Source organism: Lutra lutra, chromosome 15 (genome assembly GCF_902655055.1).
Source record: "Lutra lutra chromosome 15, mLutLut1.2, whole genome shotgun sequence".
In the NCBI taxonomy this organism is placed as follows: domain Eukaryota; kingdom Metazoa; phylum Chordata; class Mammalia; order Carnivora; family Mustelidae; genus Lutra; species Lutra lutra.
In genome coordinates, this window is record NC_062292.1 from 28,415,353 (window position 1) to 28,432,450 (window position 17,098).

At 36.7% G+C, this 17,098-nt stretch overlaps 1 protein-coding gene and 1 non-coding gene across 5 annotated transcripts in view; both read left to right on the top strand.

The window, feature by feature from the left end:
- Positions 1–16,866, top strand: part of CENPL (centromere protein L) — a 19,392-nt gene extending 2,526 nt beyond the window's left edge. The window contains exons 2-6 of one of the 4 annotated variants that reach the window (XM_047705008.1): positions 1,838–2,014; positions 5,532–5,783; positions 9,432–9,733; positions 9,890–9,974; positions 12,340–16,866. In XM_047705008.1, the coding sequence (XP_047560964.1) occupies positions 1,841–2,014; positions 5,532–5,783; positions 9,432–9,733; positions 9,890–9,974; positions 12,340–12,402 (876 nt within the window). In that variant the 5' untranslated portion in view covers positions 1,838–1,840 and the 3' untranslated portion in view covers positions 12,403–16,866. Of the gene's footprint in view, positions 1–1,837; positions 2,015–5,531; positions 5,784–9,431; positions 9,975–12,141 lie in introns of all 4 variants that reach the window. The other 3 variants (XM_047705007.1, XM_047705006.1, XM_047705005.1) reach the window with 3 other exon arrangements.
- On the top strand, positions 5,096–5,198 carry LOC125086512 (U6 spliceosomal RNA). Its single transcript, XR_007123236.1, has one exon. It is a non-coding gene; the product is annotated as a U6 spliceosomal RNA (small nuclear RNA).
- Positions 16,867–17,098: the final 232 nt, after the last annotated feature.

Here is a 17,098-nt window from a genome sequence, read left to right on the forward strand (position 1 = left end):
TTTTATTTATATATTATAAATATATATAAAATATCTAAATATTTTATATATATTTAAATAATATTTAACCTGTGAAGTTTTGTGCAAGATACAGAGGGTGCCCTATTTTGACATAATGAAATTTAAATATAGTAATAAATACAAGTTTTCATTTTTTAAAAAGATTTTTATTTATTTAAGAGTGTGCACGAGCGCACCCGGAATCATGACCTGAGCCTAAGGCAGACTCTTAACCAACTGAGCCACCCAGGTTGCCCCTACAAGTTTTCATTTGTGAAAAACTTTTATCAAAGGGTAACTGTGCCAGTATTTGGGAGTAATTATTTTATTTTTATTTATTGTAATTTTTAAATCATAATTTCTTTTAATGAAAATTATAATTTCAGAGGTCTAGGAAATTCTTCTGTTCATTTAAACCGATACTTGTTAGGGGAGGTGGGCAGAGAGAGGATGGGTTAAGTGGGTGATGGGTATTAAGGAGGATACTTGCACTGGGTGTTGTATATTAGTGATAATCACTAAATTCTACTCCTGAAACTACTATTACACTGTATGTTAACTAACTGGAGTTTAAAGAAAAACTTGAAACTGCAAAACAAATAAAAAGACAATCCACAATACTTGCTAACAATTAAAGAACACTCAGCATTATATTAGGATAATTATACAAGAGACATAAAAAGCATGATTTCAGTCAAAGTATTTTTGTCTTCTTGGGAAGAGAAAAAATGCACACCAAAAAAATTATACAAGGAAGTGTATGAATGTGGGCCAAAAGGAGTGCTATAGACAAGATGATCAAGGAGAGCTATGTGGAATGGCATTTTATTAATCTCTAAACATTTTATGAACACACAGCCATGCCCCTATACACATTGCTTCCAGGAATGAGCTATTGATACACGCAGAAGTGTATAATATACACTTCTGGGGCAAAAAGATTAACAAAACCCTACTACTTGGAAAGAGATCATATTCAAGCATGATCCTAAAGGAGGTGGATTGGAAAAAGGACACTTCATATAAGGAACATGATTGACAGGCAAAAACATGAAGACAAGAATATGTTTATGCCTAGGAGAAGTAGGATAAGGGCAAGCTATATTATGAGAGATCTTAAATAGCAGAAAAGTAGCATTTTTCTCATCACTGTAAAGTTTTTTGCACAGGTGACTAATGATAAAGTGTCATTACTGAAGAATGGATTACCCTTAGATATGGTCATCAGAACCTAGAAGTAGCTTTGGGAGTGGATGACCGAGACTGTTGAAGGAAAAACTAGAAAGAATCTGCTTAATGACTACATGTTCAAGAGCCACTTTAAATGAATTTTAACATAGAAAATTGATAGGAATTTGAAAATGGACCAGCTAATTTTGGGAGGAGAATGGGAGGGAGTTGAATGTAGTTTTGAACATTCTGTGTCTGAGGCATTGGTAAGATTTTTTTTTTTTTTTAAGATTTTATTTATGTATTTGACAGAGACACAGTAAGAGAGGGAATACAAGCAGGGGGAGTGGGAGAGGGAGAAGCAGGCTTCCTGCCTAGCAGGGAGCCCGATATGGGGCTTGATACCAGGACACTGGGATCACGACCTGAGCCGAAGGCAGAGGCTTAACCCACTGAGCCACCCAGGCGCCCCTGGTAAGATATTCTTAAAAATAGCCTATAGCCAATGAGAACTTGGTTAAAAAGTCAAAACTGGGGTGGGGGGGGGAGGGCAGGGAATGGAAGGGAAAGAAAGAACTTATAGCAAGGAGAAGAAGAATCAGTGAAGCTGTGAGCCTGAATTAATTTTTTAGTGTTCAGAATTCTGGTTTTATTTCTTTTTATGTAGATCATGGATTCTTATGATACACCAGGATCGACTCCTAGGCACAGTGCGTCCTCAAGGCTTAAAGATTACTTTATAGGTGCCACCCCTTTGCAGAAACGATTAGAATCAGTCAGGAAGCAGACTTCATTTATCCCAACGCCACCTCGAAGGAAAATTCCTCAGTGTTCACAATTACAGGTATGCCTTTTGTGTTCCTTCATGTTACTCAATAATTGAGAAAATCTGTGAGCAAAACATTTTGACTTTTGTTACGTTTTTTTTTTTTTGTTTAAGATTTTGTTTATTTATTTGACAGACAAGTAGGCAGAGAGGCAGGCAGAGACAGAGAGAGGAGGAAGCAGGCTCCCTGCTGAGCAGAGAGCCCGATGCGGGGCTCGCCCGATGCGGGGCTCGATCCCAGGACCCTGGAATCATGACCTGAGCTGAAGGCAGAGGCTTAACCCACTGAGCCACCCAGGCGCCCCGACTTTTGTTACTTTCTAATAGTATTTTTAATATCTTCTTAGTCTCAGGTAATCAAATGAGAAATAGCAAAAACAGTTATTCATACTATCAATACCACCTCTGTTATGTCTTTTAACTTCCTTTAATCTGGAGCATTTCCACAGTATTTCTGTATTTTTTATGACATTGACATTTTGAAGAATGTAGTTTCCTCCCTTTTCCTTTTTAAATTGAATATTCTTCATTTTGTATTTGTCTGATGTTTCCTCGTGGTTAGATTGAAGCCGCATATTGGCTGGAATGCAGCGTAGAGACTGTTGTGTCCTTCTTGGGGAATAACATCAGGTAGCACAGAGGTGATGTCAGTTTTGATCATCCTGTCAAGGTGTTGCTCAGTAATTACTGTTTTATTCATCTCTGCATCTGATAAGCAGTCTGGGAGACACTTTAGGATAATGTAAATATTCTGTTCCTCTAAATTTCCCCTCATACTTAACATCCATCGATAATATTTGCTTGATTCTGTCTTTATCATTATGGTCACAGTATCATGATTTTCCAACTCCCATTTGCTGCCTATTTATCAACCAGCCTTTGGCATTCTATTGTAAACGCTTCTTATTTCTCCCCACTTAGTAATTTATCAGACTTAATTTTTGTTTTTCAAAACTTTCTAAATCATTACTAAATTATTTTGGTGTTTATATTGTCTCCAATTTGTCTACAGCAACATTCTCTGTTTTGATTATTTACAAACAACTCTGAACATTTAGAACATGAGTAATTTTTTTTTTTAATTTTTTATTTTTTCAGCATAACAGTATTCATTATTTTTGCACCACACCCAGTGCTCCATGCAATCCATGCCCTCTACAATACCCACCACCTGGTGCCCCCAACCTCCCACCCCCCACCCCTTCAAAATTCTCAGATCGTTTTTCAGAGTCCATAGTCTCTCATAGAACATGAGTAATTTGTGATTTCACTGGAACATGAAATAAAACCCTAGACAGTGTGGGTTTGGTGTTTGGTTTTGAGGAACATAGCAAGGAGTGTGGCTGATCAGTCACCCACATCCTCCCTGGAGTCTTATTTTCTTCTCCATGTTGTGTGCCTCATATCTCTTGAGATATGGAAAAATTTTTGCTTCTTTCTGATAAGTTTCTTAAATTACTAGTGCTGGTAATGAAAGTGATGGTTCCTAACCATAAAATAGAAATTGTATATAAAATAAAGATTGGAATGTTCAATTCATTTCCTTAGCACTGCGAAATAAGTAATTTCCCCATACCTTTTGATCATAACAAGAAAAAAGTTTATAGCTTTTTATACAAGTTTTTTTTTTTAAAGATTTTATTTATTTATTTGACAGACAGAGTTCACAAGTAGGCAGAGAGACAGACAGAGAGAAAGAGAGAGGAGGAAGCAGGCTCCCTGCTGAGCAGAGAGCCCGATGTGGGGCTTGATCCCAGGACCCTGGGATCATGACCTGAGCCGAAGGCAGAGGCTTTATCCCACTGAGTCACCCAGGCGCCCCTTTTTATACAAGTTTTATAAAAGTTTCCATGAACACTCTAGTCAGAAGAAATATTTTTATCAAGTAGACAACTGTAATGAAAGTTCCAAAAGATAGTTGGAGCTGTAAGACTGTCAGAAAGTGTGGATTTTTTTTTTTTTAAGATTTTATTTATTTATTTGAAACAGAGAGAGAGATCACAAGTAGGCAGAGAGGCAGGCATAGAGAGAGAGAGGAGAAAGCAGGCTCCCCGCTGAGCAGAGAGCCCGATGCGGGCCTCGATCCCAGGACCCTGAGATCATGACCTGAGCCGAAGGCAGAGGCTCAACCCACTGAGCCACCCAGGCACCCAGAAAGTGTGGATTTTATAGAAAATTTCAATTTAGTATCAAAGTAGGAACCTGTATGGGGATGTATGAAGACCCTCAATAATGCCATAGGGCCAATAGGAAGGAAGTGTTTTTGTTTTTGATGGTACCCGTGGTTCTAATAGAGCATGGTAGAAATGCTCCGAAGTATCTTTTTATTTAATCTGCTGAATTTGACATTGTGTCTTAGAGTGGATTTACTGCCAAACGTTTAAGAAAATTACATAATTAGGGGCACCTGGGTGGCTCAGTGGGTTGAGCCTCTGCCTTCGGCTCAGGTCATGATCTCAGGGTCCTGGGGTCGAGCCCCGCATCGGGCTCTCTGCTCAGCGGTGAGCCTGCTTCCCTCTCTCTCTGCCTGCCTCTCTGCCTACCTGTGATCTCTCTCTCTCTCTGTCAAATGAATAAAAATAAAAATAAATTAAAAAAAAAGAAAATTACATAATTAAAACTAATCAAATTAAATGCTCCAGGAATAGTTACTATTTTGAAAATCTATAATTTTAAATTTCTAAAGGTGAAACATAAATGTTCATCCAATAAATATTTATTGAGCAAGTGTTCTAGATGCTAGAGACATAATACCTAGTAAAATAGGCAAAATCCCTGTTCTTATCATACTCATGCTCTAGTAAGGAATCAAACAATAAAAATCCAGTAAACATATCATGTCATATAGTCATAAATGCTGTGAAAAAAAAAAGCGGGTTAAGGAGCTAGAAAGTGTGCTTGCTTCAGCAGCACATATACTAAAATTGGAACGATAGGGGCACCTGGGTGGCTCAGTGGGTTAAAGCCTCTGCCTTCGGCTTGGGTCGTGATCCCAAGGTCCTGGGATCAAGTCCCACATCAGGCTCTCTGCTCAGCGGGGAGCCTGCTTCCTCCTCTCTCTCTGCCTGCCTCTCTGCCTGAGTGTGATCTCTGTCAAGTAAATAAATAAAATCTTAAAAACAAAATTGGAACGATACAGAGAAGATTAGCATGGCCCCTGCACACGAATGACATGCAAATTCGTGAAGCATTCCAGATTTTAAAAAAAAAAGCATCTGTAAAGTGACAAAATTGGAGTGAGACAAAATTAGATAGGGTGGCCTCTTGAGTGACATTGGACAGACCTGAGTGAGGGAAAGGAACATGCCATATGGACACATGTGGGAAGAATATTCCAAAGTGAAGATATAGCAAATGAAAAGGCTTGTTCAGGGATCTTCAGAGTCTTGCAAACTCTGTTTTGGCTGGAGTGTAAAGATTAGGTACCCAGTAATGGATCGATATTAAATATTTTAAAAATACTGTGATTAAGAATTAGGAAATATTAGTAAATGAGAATTTAAACTTCTTTTGTCTTGATTTTTTTTTTCTGTAGGAAGATAATGATCCTCAAAAAGTTGCGTTCCTTCTGCATAAACAATGGACTTTATATAGTTTAACTCCCCTGTATAAATTCTCCTATACTAATCTCAAAGAGTATTCTAGACTTCTGAGTGCATTTATTGCTGCTGAGAAGCAAAAAGGGCTTGCTGTGGAAGTGGGAGAAGACTTCAACATCAAAGTGACTTTCTCCACTCTCCTAGGAATGAAAGGAACACAAAGAGACTCTGAAGCCTTTCTCGTCCAGGTATGTTATATAATCAGTCTTTGCTTCCCAGGGGGAAAGAATCTGCACTGTCTTGGTTTAGAAATTGTGGTATTTTCTTACCGTTTAAAAAAAAGAAACTTAAGCTTGTGATTTATAACCTATCTTATGTCTTGTTTGTCCAAATTGCAGTGATTAGATATGGCCAACGTAAGTTTTTTTCCAATTACATTATAGTCATGTTTATCATAAAATACATAAAAATATAAAGAAAATTGAAAACCACATTCTAACATTTTGGTATACGTCTGACAGTAGATGATCTGAGTAAGCCTCTATTTATTAAAAAATTGAGTCAGTACTTTTCAAAATAGAAAGCATCAGGCCCAGATGGGTTCACTGGTGAATTCTGCCAAACATTTAAGGAAGGAGTTATTTCAGTTCTTTACAGTCTCTACAGTCTCTTCAGAGAATAGAATGAGATTAACTCATTCTGTGAGGCCAGCATTACCCAATACTAAAACTAAATGAAGATTACTAAAACTATAGGTCAGTATCTCTCATGAACATAGATACGTCTGTGTGGCTATCTGGATCTATTAAAATTGGGATTATATTGCCCACACTTTTCAATATGGCCTTTTTAAAAAAAATTAATAATAATATTATAATTACTCATGTCATTAAGAATACTACATGTTTGGGGCGCCTGGGTGGCTCAGTGGGTTAAGTCGCTGCCTTCGGCTCAGGTCATGATCTCAGGGTCCTGGGATCGAGCCCCTCATCGGGCTCTCTGCTCAGCAGGGAGCCTGCTTCCTCCTCTCTCTCTGCCTGCCTCTCTGCCTGCTTGTGATCTCTCTCTGTCAAATAAATAAATAAAATCTTTAAAAAAAAAAAAAAGAATACTACATGTTTGTAAGGAAACCTGCATAAATCTGGACTAAATTCCTAGAAGTGGAATTTTAGCAAAAAAAAAATGTATATGTATATACATATATAAGATATGTATATATATGTAATCTATCATCATATATTGTGATGTATCATGCCAAGTTACTCTTAGAAATGTAACGTTCTGGGGCGCCTGGGTGGCTCACTGGGTTAAGCCTCTGTCTTCAGCTTGAGTTATGATTCCCTGGTCCTGGGATCGAGCCCCGCGTCAGGCTCTCTGCTCAGCGGGGAGCCTACGCCCCCCTCTCTCTCTGCTCCTGCCTCTCTGCCTACTTGTGATCTCTGTCTGTCAAGTAAATAATAAATAAAATCTTAAAAAAAAAAAAAAAGAAATGTAACGTTCCTTCCTGTGTGTAGTATTTAAAAGTAGTAGGACTATCTTTGGATTGATTAAGAAACTGGATTTATTATTCATGCTTGCTACTTCTGTTTCTTGAGTGAACTCATCTTAGTCATTATAAATTAAATTCTGAAATAATCAAAAAGGCCTAATTTTGCTTATTTGTGTAGATCAGGGGTCAGCAAACTATGGCCTACAGGCCAAATCTGACATGTTACTTGTTTTTGTTTTTGTTGCTATGTTTGTAAATAAGGTTTCGTTGGAACAGTGCTCCTCTCATTGTTTACATACTGTCTGCGGCTGCTTTTGTCCTCCAACAGCACGTTTGAGTATTTGCTACAGAGACAATATGTCTTGCAAAGCCTAAAATACTTACTATCTGACTTCTACAGAAAAAATTTGCTAACCCCTGCTCTAGGTCATGATATTGACAAGGATCTTCAAGATTCCTAGGATTAGGTTTAGCTGCATACAAAAGAAAGCCTAAATAACTGTGAATGAAATGTCTGTCTTGAGGTATAATAGATAGAGCCTTATTTGTCTTACAAAAAAGTGGAGGTAAGGTGTTCAAAGCTGGCATATGCTTTATGAATGAATAATCTAGGCTCCTTCTGCCTTCTCTCTCATCCTTGGTGCATGGCTTCTCTCCGTAAGGTTGCGTGTAGTCTGACTTGGCTCCTGAAACTCTAAATATTGTCTGCAAGTTCCAGGCAGGAAGTAGGAGGGCAAAGAGGGTGCCTGCCACTGAGGAAACCTTTAATGAGACTAAGACCCAACAACTTCTCTTTACATCCCAGTTGGAAGGCAGACTAGGAATTTTTTCTTTTTTAGTGGGTACTTTGCCATCTCATTAAAAGCACAGTTTTATTGTGGAAGGAAAAGTAGGTACCGGGTAGACAGTTAGCAGTCTTTGTCAAATGCCCAGAGAAGGGATGTGATTTGCATGTCAACAGGCAAATATTCTTTCAGGAATAGACATGACCTCTTGAGCTCTTAGTAGAGTGTCCTAATAGTGACCGAAGTAAATCTCATTTCTTCATATTGTTACAGAACTTTTAGGTTATGAAAGTGTGATAGACCTATCTGGGCTTCAAGGCTTTTGAGTCTCTTACACTCTCTTGAACAAGAAGGAGAAATATGCTAAAAGTAGTTGTTAAAATGACTGTCTCTAAAGGGATAGGAAACTAGGCTATGATCTTCACTTTATCCTGATCAGACTTTAAAACTATGAGTATCTGGAAGGTACGTTTGTCCTGTAGTTTAGAGATTTGAAGTTTGAAACGTTAGTCTGCTGGGAAACATAATCAGGATTCTAAAAAATCTGAATGGATTGGCACAATGGGTCAAATTGAAAGAGATTAAAATTTTAATAGGAGTAAATATATCACCTCTCTATATTAGGGGAGGTTTACTTTTTTTTTTTTTTTTAAAGGTTTATTTACTTTAGAGAGTGCACAAGCAGGGGGAGGGGCAGAGGGGAAAGAAAGAGAGTCTCAAGCAGACTCCCTGCTGAGCACTGATGTGGGGCTCATTTTCAGGACCCTAAGATCATGACCTGAGCCGAAATCAAGAGTTGGCTGCTTAACTGACTGAGCCACCCCGGTGCCCTAAGATTTACCTATTCATAGTAAAAATGAATAGGGATAATTTATATAAAGCTGTCAACTAAAAATGAGAACACTACTGAATCTAAGATTATATTAATAGTAGTAAAATCTAGGTTAAAGATGGTAACAGTCCTTTAATCAGATCCTTTTGAAGTGATTATATTCACTTATGAATGACTCCCATGCTGAAGAATTTCAGAGTGACCAGGATGACGTGTATGTCATAGGAGGAATTAGTTGAAGAAACTAGAGATGTTGAACTTGACATTACATATGATACAGATCATCAAATATTTGACTGTAGAAGAGAAATTTGATTTGTTCTACATGCACACAAGGAAGAAAACAGGACCTAAGGATGGAAACTGTGGGCCTAACCAATGAAAGAACATTTTTAAGTTGATAGAGCTGCCTTGGGAAATCCTGAATTCTTCCTTTATGGAAGAATTCAAGCACGTTGGATTTGGTGACTTTTTATAGTCCCTTCTGAAGTTGAGATTTTGACATTTTTTTTTCAGGATAGTGTACTTGGTTACACTATATTGGCATTCCATATTTTGCATTTTGGCTGCACCAAGATCTTGCCATCCATATACCATGTCCTAATAAGACTATTAGGAGGAATGTCAATTAACTTGATAAAGCCTAATGATTAGGGAGATTATTTCCTTTGTGTTTTATTGGCAAGCAGTACAACATATCTTCTTATTTTTAAATGTACTAATTTTGAGAAGCTGTAATTTGGAGTAAGTGTACTTTTGGATTTAATGAACCTTTTTTTTTTCTTTGTAGATTCTGTCAAGATCTCAATTGCCATCTGAGAACAGAGAACTTAAAGTGTTGTGGACTGGTTGGTTCTGCTGTATATTTGGAGACAGTCTTCTGGAGACTGTTTCAGAAGATTTCACCTGTGTACCCTTATTCCTTGCAAATGGAGCAGAGACAAATACAGCCATAGTAGGAACATGGTTTCAGAAAACTTTCGATTGTTATTTCAGTCCCTTAGCAATCAATGCTTTTAATCTTTCCTGGATGGCTGCTATGTGGACTGCATGCAAAATGGACCAGTATATGGCTGCTACCGAATTTCTTTGGTCTGTACCCTGTAGCCCTCAAAGTCTGGACATTTCTTATGCCATACATCCAGAGGATGCAAAAGCTTTGTGGGACAGTGTCCACAAAACCCCTGGGGAAGTTACTCAGGAAGAGGTTGACTTATTTATGGACTGCCTTTATTCACATTTCCATAGGCATTTCAAAATTCATTTATCAGCCACAAGATTGGTCCGTGTTTCTACATCTGTAGCTTCAGCACATACTGATGGAAAAATAAAGGTTAGTTTGAACAAATCTAGTTAAGTAATTTTCCCTTCTTGTTACGTAGCTTTCAAAATGTATGCATTTGCTACATTGAAGAAACACATTTGAATGCTAATTCGAGACAGTAGGATATTTTATGCTTTATAAATAATTTACTAGAAAGTCTTCAGTCTCTAGATATAGCTTTATAATGGGAGAATACTATATGCTGTGAGCTACAGACTTTGAAAATAGGAATTATTCTGTAGTAATTTTGAAATATTAAAAATTGTTTTGTCAAACTTGGAAATAATTATCAGAGCAACAGAGGATTTTGTATGTGAGATCAGAAAATTATAGCCAGAAATACATAACTAAGATGTCATCTAGACTTTTCTCTCCCTAGGAAGGAAATAATTGACATTGTTTTACTCTCTATGAAATACTTACTAGAGGAAATATCAGAAATAAGAGAGTGGGCACCTAAATATAATAAAATATATTAATATATTTAAAATGTTTTAAAATGTAGCCATAGTAAACAGTGAATGTTGAGCTTGTGACTGTGCTAGGAGTTTAATACACCTTAATTTTAATCTTTAGAGCAACCCTGTAGTAGGTGTTTTTATCCACATTTTATTTTTAAAACAAGGGAACAGGTCAAGTTAGGTGAAAGTGATACCAGCAGAATAGCTTAGTCAGAGGAGGAGTCAGTATTTGAATGCTTATCTCTTAGGTTCCAAAAAGCTCATACTCTATAAACACTGTATTAGTGTTTTTCAATTGAAGGTCCTATTGCAGTAGTAAGTTGGAAAGTAATTTTGATGGGAAGAGACCAGCTTTAAAAAACAAAAGAAAGATATGTAATAGAAAATATAAAAATGACTGTATCATATGTAGTAAGGGTATATACATTTGCTTGTACTGGGTCATGACGTTAAGTTTATTTCTTTGGTTTTCAGTGAAACGTTTGAAAGATTATACCATACCTTGTTTAATTTGATATTATAAAAGGAAAATAATTCCATTTTAGCACCTCAGAATTCAGTGTTCATGAAGTCCTTGTGTATTTAAGATTTTGTGGTCATATGCCCACTCTATAAAAACTGCTTCATATAATGTGTTATTATGAATATAAAGGTGGTTCTTAAACACATTGATTTTATCTGGTCTATACTATATCTAAGATCCTCTTTTTTAAAAAATTTTATTTATTTTAGAGATAGAGCAAGTGAGTGGGAGGGGAGAGCAAAGAGAGAGGGATAAGCAGACTCCATGCTGTGTGTGGAGCCCAGTTCAGGGCTTGATGCCAGGCTCGATCCCACAACCCCGAGATGATGACCTGAGCCAAAATCAAGTCAGACGCTTACCCTACTGAGCCACCCAGGCGCCCCACTAAGAGCCTCTCTTAATGATTTAAGACGGTGACTGGCTCCTACCTTCATATAATGCCTTGGTGATAGCTAACATTTAAACATTTTTTTTGATAGTGAACTTTTATTAAGCAGTAATGGTGCCAGGCATTTATATGCCAGGCATATATACAAAGCATTTTGTATATACCATCTCATTCAGTTTTTCACAACAACCTATTGAGATAGGTTGTGAAGAGGAAACTAGCACAGAGAATAAGTAGGTTCCCCAAGATCAAATAGCTAATAAGTGGAGTTTGAATTTGAACCCAGTCATCTGAGCTTAAGCCTTTAACTGCAACAGTGTACTGCCTCTCAAAAGTTTGAAATTAGTGTATTAACCAGGTTTCTGCTATCTGCTTAGTTTCTACAAGGTACTTTTGGAATCATATATCCCTTTGAAAAGAAGGAAGGTATGGAACCTCTTTGTAGAAAATGTACATACTTATTTTGCATAGAAATCCAAGGGGTTCAGGGATACCCCCTTCCTCTCCTTACTCCTTATATACATAGTTAGCCCATCTGTGGAAATCAGAAAAAAGTAAGAATTTTACTTATTTCTAAGCACCACTGACTAATAGTTGTGTATTTATTAAAGTTACTAGTCTTCATTAAATAGATCAAAATTTATTTGACTTAGAGCAGCAGTGGTTTGGGTTCATCTTAGCTTCCAGATGTGGAATTTAAAATAAGCCTGGAATATTTATCAAATAGCAAACTGCTTTGTTATCATAATTCTGATTTTAAGTATCTGTTTTTGTGTGTGTGTGTGTTTTTTTTTTTTTTTTCAGATTCTGTGTCATAAATACCTTATTGGAGTCTTGGCATATTTGACAGAACTGGCAATTTTTCAAATTGATTGAAGTCTTGTGGGGACTATAAATGATGGATTATATGCTTTTTTTCTCACTGATTATTTGCCTAATTGCTATTCTGAGAGGCCCCGCAGGAGAAATAAGCATCTGTCTCTGCATCTGTTTTCCTCTCAGTGCCTTTGGAATTGCCCAGATGGAATGGAATTCAAGAAGGATCTAGAAGAAAAAAGAAGGTGATAGTGAATGAATCACAGCCAGGTGCTCCATAATAGTCACGATGATCTGGGATGCCAGTGTCTAGAAAATGCTGAGTTGTTATTTTCTTGGACCATCTTTCTAAAAAATATGTAATGTTTATTACATCAAATTTTTAGGATTCAAATGAGGTATCTCTAATATTATTTCTGATTTGGATCTTTAAAACCGTCAGTTCCTTTTAAGCATTTTAGAGTTGGATCCAGAAAGAATTTCTGTCTTCTAAAGACATTTTCCTAGTATCATTTCACTGTAGAGAGCTGGCAATTAAAATCTCCAAAGGAACCTGGAGATTAACATACACTTTTTAAAGCCACTAATATGCTTCTGTTTTTAATACTGTTCAATTCTTATTGCAATGTTGAATTAAATATTTTTAAAATGAAGCAGTGTGTTTATCAGTGTCTTGGTGACAGATCTTTAATGTATCAAGAGCGAGAATTGTAGTCTTTTTCTCTAGCACAAATGTTATAAGCCAACAATTATATAGAATCAGAGGCAACTGTGAGTCTCTTGCGGGCAGAGATTATCTTAACTTTCATGCCCCTAATCTTGCTTTAGCACAGTACTTAGTAAATATCTGCAGGTTAAGTGAACGCATTTTAACCAGCTCTTCCATTTTATAGATGCAAACTATGAGTTCGAGCAACCTGGGAGACTTGCCCAACTTGCTATATCGAGGTCTCTAAATTTTAATTTATTGAGCATAGGAAGATTTTGTTTTACTTTGCAAATGATGTTTTTTAAAATTTGTTTGAAAGAAAAGAACTTTAATAGGCTGTCATTCTAGAAACAAACAAGGTCAACTTCTGGATTGGGGTATCATTTCACATACATCATGAATAGCAGGGATAGTGGAAAAAGCATGGGCTTTGGAGTCAGACAGTATTTTCATTTAACTAATATTAAGCTCCTATGTTGTACTTGAAATTGTATTGAGCAACAGGGGTATAGCAATGAAGACAGAAAATATCCCTGTCATGTGGAAATTATATTCTAGTGGAGGAAGGTAAAAATAATTTCAGTTGAGATAAATGTTATAAAGAAAATAAGGCAGTACATCACAGAAAGGGGTGATTTTTTTTATACCGTTGTCCAAGGTCTCTCTGAGGAAGTGACATTTGAGCTGAGTCCTGAGTGGTGAGAGGGAACCAGCTGTGGGAAGGTGTGTGGAAGAATGTGCTAGGCAGGTGAAATGGCAAGAGCACAGGCCTTGAGATGGCTTAGAACTTGGCTCATTTGAGGAACAAAGGAAGTCTGTGTGTGTCTTGAGCAGAGTAAGGGTGGAGTAGTAGTAGATGAAAGTGAAGAAATTGTGCAACAGAGACTTATTCCACTGACTATGTCTTCGAATTTTTGACTTGGCATGTAGCTGTCTAGAATAAAGATGACCTTTTCCGGCCTTTCTCAGAGCTAGGGGTAGTCATATGACTTACGTTCTGACCCATGGTCTATAAATGGAAGGATCGTGTAGAGCCTCCAGGAAATCTTCCTTAAAAAACAGTGGGCTAGTACCCTTTGCCTTTTAATTATTCTTCCATCTTTTCTGCTTGGAACACCTATAATGACTATAGGTGACTAGAATTCTAGCCATTCTTTGTGGTCACGGGGATGCAGTTTAGATCATAGGGGTGGTGGAGCATGGTCTGAAAAGAGTTTGTGCTTCAGGGACTTTTTTTTTTTTAAGATATTATTTATTTATTTGACAGGGATCACAAGTAGGCAGAGAGGCAGGCAGAGAGAGAGGAGGAAGCAGGCTCCCCGCTGAGCAGAGAGCCCAATGCGGGGCTCGATCCCAGGACCCTGGGATCATGACCTGAGCCGAAGGCAGAGGTTTTAACCCACTGAGCCACCCAGGCACCCCGCTTCAGGGACTTCTTAAAGCTGAACCCCATTGCCACCCCTGGGTAGTTTTCCTCTAGACTTATGTGTCGGGGAAGTAAACTTTTTTTTCCTAAGAGAGGGAGGGTTGTAGGGGCAGGGAGGTAGAGAGAGTGAGTCTTAAGCAGTCTCCACCTCCAGCACGGAACCCGACACAGGACTTGATCTCACAACCCTGAGACCATGATGTGAGCTGAAGGCAAGGGTCTGCTTAACTGACAGCCATCCACTGCCCCAGGGAAGTAAACTTTTATCTTGTATAAGCTGTTGCTATTTTGGGTCTCTTGCTCAGAGCCAAACCTAATCCTGATAGAGGCAGTATCTACATCATCTAAGTTTTTGTAGATACTGTGAAGAAATTGGATTTTATTCTAAATGCAATGGGAAACCATTGAAGTTTTAAGCAGGAGAGTAATATTATCTAACATGTTTTATAAGATATGAGGGAGAATGAGTTTTAGGTGGACAAGAGTGAAAGGAAAAACAGTTAAAAGATTGTTGGAAATGGTACGACTGCTACGGAGAAATTAATATCTAGCAAAATTATGTGGGATTTACCCTTTAACCAGCAGTCCCACTTCTGGCATTCTATCCCCGAAACTCACTGGCAAAACATAAATGAAGCCTGTACAAGGCTATCTATTGCAATAGTATTTGTAATAGCAAGACTGAAAAAAATCCAAATGCCTATCAAAGGGGGATTGTTTGAATAAATTATGGTGTAGCTGCACAGTGAATTACTACTATCTGACTATAAAAAGGTTTGAGGAAGATAATCTAATACTACCATGGAGTGATCTTGATCTCTAAGAGGCGTTGTTGGAAGAGTATGCGGACAGTGTAAATACAGTATGCTCTCTTTTATAGGAGAAATGGGTAAAATATGAGTTTGTGTGTATTTCCTTTATGTTTCTAAAAAACAATGGAAGGATAAACCAAAAACAAATAAAAATGTTACTTATTAGGGGGAAGGAAGAAACTGGATAAAGGGAACAGGAATGGAAGTTAAAACTTACTTGATTGTTCCTTGTTTAGAGTTTAGAACTATGTAAGTGTTTTATTTAGTTAGAAACAAAATTGGATCAAAAAGAAAAAGTGATCCTTAAAAACTGAAAATAAATAAACCTAACTATATTTAATTCATGCCATAATCACCAAAGAATTATATTTAGTATTTTTAAATCCTAGTATTTTGACTTTATATTGTCAGCTATATCTTAGGAAAAGAAGAGCAGCAAAGGAATTTAAGTTGTACTCAGTTACCTTGTTACTAATAATATTGGTATTCTTTTATCATTGTTTGTAATAAGATAAAACATAACAATGTTATGAACCAAGATTTTGAGCATAAAACATACACAATTATAAAGTAAAGTAAGCTCAGTAGAAACTCTGTAATGTTAAATTTGAATTGGAGATACCAGGGTGAACTCATTTATTTTCAAAATGTCAAAGTTTTAAATTTTGATTAAGTCCAGCTTATCAATTATTTTATTTCTCATGCCTTTGGTGTTGTGTCTAAGAAGTCATTGGTTAATCTGAGGTCCCAAAGGGTTACTCTTGTGTTTTTCTAAGGATCTTACAATTTTAGCTTTAAATTTAGGTCTGTTATCCAGAATTTTGAGATTTTATGTATGGGGTGAGGTAAGCATTCAGATTCATCATTTTGCATATTCATTCATTCTTATCATTCATTTGTTCTAGTACCATTTATTAAAAAGACTTGTTTTCCCATGTCACCTCTGTCACCTTTCTTAAAAATCATTTGGCCATAGATGCTTATTTCTGGACTCTCAACTCTGTTTCATTGATGTCAGTCTTTATGCCAGTAGCACACTGTCTTGATTAGTGTAGCTTTGTAGTACATTTTGAAATCAGGGAGTATGAGTCTTCCAGCTTTTCCTTTTTTTTTTTTTTTTTTAAAGATTGTTTTGGTTATTCTAGGTCTTTGGCATTTCCAAAGAATTTTAGCATCAGCTGGTCAATTTTGAAACAAAGTTAGCTGGGATTTTGATAGTGGTTGTGTTCAATCTATAGATAAATTTGGGGAGTACTGCCGTCATAATGGTATTAAGTCTAATATTTAGTCTATGAGCATGGATATTTTCCCATTTATTTCAAGACTTCCTTCAGCAGCATTTTGGAGTTTTCAGCATACAAGTATTGCACTTTTTTTTTGTTAAATTTATTCCTAAGTATTTATTTCATGCTAATGAGAATGGCACAAATTTTTTTTTCAAAATAAGTGAAAATTATTTTGGATAGGTCAGTAGCCAGGGAGTTTCAAAGTAGAACTCCATGTCCATCCATACTCGATAATGACAGATAATTTTATGTGTTTTCTGTTTTTGAAGAGAACACCTTTTAAAAATATGCTTACACTTTTACACATTTGGAATTGCTTCCTTAAGTTCATTTTTGGATTGTTGTGAGTATATATTGCTCTTATATCCTGTGATCTTGCTGAACTTGTTTATTCTAGTAATTTTTTCAGTGAATTTCTTAGGATTTTCTGTATGCAAGACTAAATGTCATTTGTGAATAAAAAGTTTTACTTAATTTCAATCTGGATGCCTTTTATTTCTTTTCCTTGCCGAACTGCCTTGGCTAGAATTACCACCACAATGACAGTTAGAAGTGGTGAGAAGGTAGTTTTATATTGTTCCTGATCTTAGTGTATATTTCACTGTTAAATATGATGTTAGCTGTAGGTTTCTCATACATGCCCTTTGTCAGGTTAAAGCAGTTCTCTTCCTAATTTGTTGATGGTTTTTATTATGCATCTGTGTTGGATCTT